The sequence below is a fragment of the Condylura cristata genome, unplaced genomic scaffold (genome assembly GCF_000260355.1).
Source record: "Condylura cristata isolate star-nosed mole 26May11 unplaced genomic scaffold, ConCri1.0 scaffold00031, whole genome shotgun sequence".
NCBI classification, from domain to species: domain Eukaryota; kingdom Metazoa; phylum Chordata; class Mammalia; order Eulipotyphla; family Talpidae; genus Condylura; species Condylura cristata.
The window spans coordinates 2,832,625-2,838,373 of record NW_004567132.1 but is presented as its reverse complement, the minus strand read 5'-3'; the positions used below and the strand labels follow the sequence as shown (position 1 = coordinate 2,838,373).

The following is a 5,749-nucleotide window of genomic DNA, read 5'->3' as shown; positions in this document are numbered from 1 at the left end:
AAAAAAAAAAACTTCTATTATACTGTATATTATATAATTATGCATGAAAACTTACAGATTATCTTCTCTTTTAGATTAAACATCCTACTGCCCTAGGTTTAGAAGTTGGTCAAGAAATTCAGGTACTTATATTCAAACTTTTGGCCTTAAAGTTGTAAATTGTACTTGATGTTTCAAATACTTGTTTCAAAAAGTAAGCTGAAGAAATTGAATTAAAACCTGTGGTTTTCATTTATATGCAACCTTAGTGTTTGATTACTCATTCTGGATTATAGACCCAGTTTTCTCCTTTCAAGGTACTTATAGTTTAGTTAGAAAAATCTAGAATATTTTAAAAATGCATGGGGAGGTCAGTGATATCTATGCTGAGTCAATGATTTAGAGACAGAAGGTGAGCATACTAATAATGTAACTTTGTTAAAGACCTTGAATATTTGAAGAGTTGAGACTTTAGTTTCTTCTCTGTTTCTTGAGGCTGAATGTTTTTGAGCTTGATGAAATCTATATTCAGTTCTAGAATTCTGATAAAAACAAGTGACTTTTTCTATACTCATAGATGAAAGAAGTCATTGCTATAAGGTTTTTTGACTGTACCACATTCTTTTAAAATTATACCTAACTGTCATGCCTGACTAAGGAAGGCTTCTAGTTTAATGAGAATCTAACAATCCCATTGGTCATATAACCTCTAGGAAAAGATAAGAACTAAAACTTCCCTGTATAAGATTGTTTTTGTTTTACATAAGAAGGAATTTAAAAATCACTAACCCTCTTGGCTTGCACTGGCTATGATCAAGCTAAATAACCTCCAATGTGATGATTCTTTGAGTTGTCTATAATTTTGTATAGTTTAATAACAAAATTAGGTTCAGGCAGTACTTATCTAAAATTATTCACCAGGGCTTTCACTGTTCTTCCAAGATAGAGACCTGTCCTGGAGAGAAATCAGATCGGCACAGGTCATTCTAACAGATTTTAATTGGGCACCTAACTGCCCATGACTTATTTTTTAGTAATCACTACTTAACTAAATTATATTCATTGACATACACCTCCACTTAATAGTGAGTTATGCTTTCAATGAACAAGTAGAAACACTTCCTTTTTTGGACCATGTAAATTTAAATATGTTCTTAGTTGTATATCAATCATTGTACTGTAACTAAGTTTCTTTAACAAAGGTGAAATACTTTGGACGGGATCCTGCTGATGGAAGAATGAGACTTTCTCGCAAAGTGCTCCAGTCTCCAGCTACAACTGTTGTCAAAACCCTAAATGACAGAAGCAGTATTGTTATGGGAGAATCCATTTCACAATCATCATCTAATTCTTCCCCATGAATTTTTTAAAAAGAATTCTAGTGCTGTTCCATAGAGCAAAATTCTAGTAGTGTCTTCTAATGTGCAAATTTATATATAGTATAAATATATTCTAATTATTTGTATTAAATGCTTATTTTACATGTGCCATGTTTTATTTCAAGTAACTTATTTATATAATAAATTAATATTATTAAAAGTAAGCCAAAGTGTAGAAATAGATCACCTTTGCTGCTACGATAATGGGATCTTCCTACATATCTTATTTTCTTCTTTATATGTAATAGTAACACTTTACTCTCCATGAGCTCAAGCTTTACTTGCCTACAACTATTTCACAACTGGAACATGCTGTATTCAAAGCCAGAGACTATTTCTTCACTACCAGCTTTAATAAGGAATTGAGGGGCTAATTTGATTTGTTTGTTTTAAAGATCTAATTATTTACTTATGCATACAGAACTGAGGTACAGTCCAGAGGTGCAGGGGCAGTGAGAGGATTCACCAGAGACAAAGTGGGAAGCAGAACAGGTGATTGATTAAAATACACTGCTGAGGGGAGCAGTGGGCAGGACAGAAGTGTGCCATGCCATGTGAGTCACCCTGGGGATACCCTGGTTGGGAATGAAATTCATGCTGCAGTAGCTTAACAGTGCTGTGCTTTATCCTGTTGTGCCACCGAAGAGGGCCCTAATTTGTTTTTAAGATATATATTCCACCTTTCAGATTGGTCAAAAACCATAAAAGAAGTCATAAGTAAAATAAACATGTAAATGGGATCCTAACAAGAATGAAGCAGGACATTATTCAAAATTTAGAAAATACTTTTAAAATGTGAAAAAATCATTTTCTCATCAAATAGTTTTGGGTCATTGGTTTTTTGAAGATTTATTTATTTATGCATACAGAACTTGGGTACAAGCCAGAGGCCCAGGGGCAGTGAGAAGATACACCAGAGGCAGAGCAGGGAGCAAAACAAACAGATCTACGCAGTGGACAGGTCAAGAGAGGTCTGCTGCGACATGTGGGTCACCTCCGGGCAAGGGATCAAACTGGCCGTGAAGTGGCTGCCCCAAGATTCAAGATACTGTGCTTTCACCCATTAATACACCAGGGAGGGCCCAATAAATAAATATTTTCAAAAAAAAAAATATTAGACAAAATATGGCCTGTTTAAGGTAACATTTTGATAGCATTGAGTCACACAATATAATTACTTGCAAGGAGAAGGTAGACGTCTAGATCGTATGGTAAGTTCTTTTTTTTATTTTTTATAATATAATAATTTATTTTTGTATCATTTTGTTTTTTTTTGTTTTTTTTCATCTCAATTGTAATGCCGGGTGTTTCCCATCACCAAGTTACCAGGTGCCATCACCATAGGTCCTGCCCCCAGTGTTTTTGATCCCACTCCCCACTCCATCCCCCAAAAATGTCTCTGGCATATGGCTGTTCATTGTTATTATTTTCTCGCCTGGTCCATTATACTCCTCCTATGAGCTAAACCATCCGGTATTTTTCTTTTTCTTTCTGGCTTATCTCACTAAGCATGATCTTTTCCAGCTCCATCCATGTTGCTGCAAAAGACATGTGTTTCTCGTTTTTGGTTGCTTAGTAATATTCCAGTGTGCATATGTACCACATCTTTCTAATCCAGTCATCTACTTTTGGGCATTTGGGCTGGTTCCATGTTTTTCCAATTGTAAATTAAGCAGCAATAAACATGGGGTGCAGGTATCTTTTTCAATCAGTGTTTTTGTGTCTTTTGGTTAGATACCTAGGAGAGGGATTGCTGGATCATCTGGAAGCTCCATGTTAAGCAGTTTGAGAACCTCCAAACAGTTTTCCATAGTGGTTGTACTAGTTTGCATTCCCACCAGCAGTGCAGGAGAGTTCCTTTTTCTCCTCATCCTCGCCAACATTTGTTGTTTTTAGTTGTTTAAAGATGTGCCATTCTCACTGGTGTGAGGTAGTATCTCATTGTGGTTTTAATTTGCATGTCCCTTCTTACAAGTGATGTTGAACAGTTTTTCATATGTTTGTTGGTTATCTGCATTTTCTCTTTGGAGAAGTGTCTTTTTAGCTCTTCTGCCCATTTTTTGATGGGGTTGTTTATTTTTGTTGACTTTTATCAGTTCTCCGTATAGTTTTGTGATCAATCATTTATCACTAGTTTTGTGTGAGAAAATTTTTTCCCAATTAGTGGGATGTCTGTTTTTCATAATGTCTCTTTTGCTGTACAGAAGCTCTTTAACTTGATGTAGTCCCATCTATTTATCCTTGCCTTCACTATTGTTGCATTGGGTGCTCTATCTTTAAAGATGTCGCTGAAGTGTATGTCGTGTAGTGTTTGGCCCATCTTTGCTTCCAGGTATTTTATGGTTTCCATTCTTACTTCTAGATCTTTAATTCACTTTGAGTTGATTTTTGTGTATGGAGTGAAATAGTGATCTAGTTTCATTTTTTTACATGTAGCGTCACAGTTTTCTCAGCACCATTTGCTGAACAAACTTTCTTTGTTCCATTGTATCTTCTTTGCTCCTTTGTCAAAAATTAGCTGTCCATAAACCTGTGGGTTTATATCTGGGTTTTCTATCCGAATCCACTGGTCTGTAAGTCTACTCATGGTCCAGTACCATGCAGTTTTGATTATTATGGCTTTGTAGTATAGCTTTAAGTTTGGGATTGTAATGCCTCCATTTTGTTTTTTCCTAGACATGAGGGTTTTGGCTATTCAAGATCTTTTGTTGTTCCATAAGAATCTCATCAACATTTTTTCTATTTCTTTGAAGAATGTTTTTATTGGGATGGCATTAAATCTGTATGTTGCTTTTCGCAGGATGGCCATTTTAATGATGTTAATTCTCCCAATCCATGAGCAGGGGATGTCTTTCCATTTCATGGTGTCTTCTTGTATTTCTTTTAACAGTGTTTTATAATTTTCTTTGTAAAGGTCTTTTACCCCTTTGTTAGGTTGACTCCCAGGTATTTGATTCTTTTTGTTTTAATTGAAAAGGGGATGGGTTTTTTTATTTCTGCTTCTTCTGATTGTTTGTGTATAGGAAAGCCTCTGATTTTTGTGTGTTGCTTTTATATCCTGCTACCTTGCTAAACTGGTTGATGGGTTTTGATTAGTTTCTCTGTGGAGTTTTTAGGGCTTTCCATGTAGATTATATCTGCAAATAAGGACAGTTTTATTTCTTCTTTCCCTATTTGGGTTCTTTGTATGTCTTTTTTCCTGTCTTAATGCTCTGGCTAAAACTTCCACTCACCAAGCTGCGTTGTGTCAGTTTATATCCAGGGTTTTATGGGGGTTGCTGGGCAAAGAATGGCAACACAGCTGTGGTGTATCCTCGCATCTGGGCACTCCTGGTTCTTTTCCCACAATTTGGTTTCCTCGCCCTAGCTGAGTTGTCTCAGTTTATCTCCAGGGCTGTAGCAGGGCTGGGGCAAAAAGCCGCTGCCACAGCGCAGCTGCTGCTGCCACCACCCTAAGTCTCCCTCTGTAGCACTTCCTGGAGTCTGGGTGCCAAGATTTTTAAAGGAGCAGAATGAGCAGGAAGCCTCCATCTATGGCACTAGACTGGCACTTCCCCGATCAGAGATGCAGGGTTCTGCTTATCCTGTCAATGGCACCTCCAGATAATAGTTCTCTTATGCGAACTACCCAATCGCCAATTCTCCCTCAGTTATCTTCCTTCTAGTGTGTCTAGGGTGTTTTCATTTGGGTTGAAATTCATAGCATGTAAGTCTATAGTCCATTTTTATATATTCCCTTGCAAGCTTGGACGGTCATCTCAGCGTCTTTACTCTGCCACCATCTTGTTCGTTCAGGCGCAGGTCGAGCTTGTCTGTCAGTGGCTTTGTGCAGTGCCCAGGTACTCCGTATCAGATCTTCAGTCTTTCCTCAGCCTGGGCCCCACTCACCGAGCTGACCCATCCCTTCAACTCCAGGGCTTTAGTATGGGGCAAAGTGTCTCCTCTCATATGGTAAGTTCTAACAGGACTTTACATAATTTCAGGCCAATGAAAATTAAGACTAAACTGTAGTCAGAGAAGATAGTACAGAGACACTGTGACATCAAGGAACAAAACCAACCTAGGTTTAGTTAAAGAAAAGGAAATTTGGGTCCTCCTTCATGGTACAACAGGTTAAAAGCACAGCACTATGAAGCTGTCCGCACCACTACAGCACGAGTTCTATCTGGGCCAGGGAGGTGACCCACATAGCATGGCAGACTTATCCTGACCCACCCACTGCTCCCCTCAGCAGTGTACTTGGTCAGACTGCCTGTTCTGCTCTCCAGTCTGTCTCTGGTGCATTTTCTTATGGCCCCTGTACCTCTGGTCTGTACCCCAGTTCTATATGCATAAATAAATAAACCTTTAAAAAAAAACAGAAAAGGGAAATTTGGCACAGAGCCATGGAT

General features: G+C 37.9%; 1 protein-coding gene across 1 annotated transcript in view; it reads left to right on the top strand.

Annotated features, from left to right (window-relative positions):
• PNPT1 (polyribonucleotide nucleotidyltransferase 1) overlaps positions 1-1,444 on the top strand; it is a 46,140-nt gene extending 44,696 nt beyond the window's left edge. Inside the window, exons 27-28 of the mRNA XM_004691414.1 lie at positions 75-122; positions 1,182-1,444. Coding sequence (XP_004691471.1) covers positions 75-122; positions 1,182-1,340 — 207 coding nt within the window. The 3' untranslated portion in view covers positions 1,341-1,444. The remainder of the gene's footprint in view (positions 1-74; positions 123-1,181) is intronic.
• Positions 1,445-5,749: the final 4,305 nt, after the last annotated feature.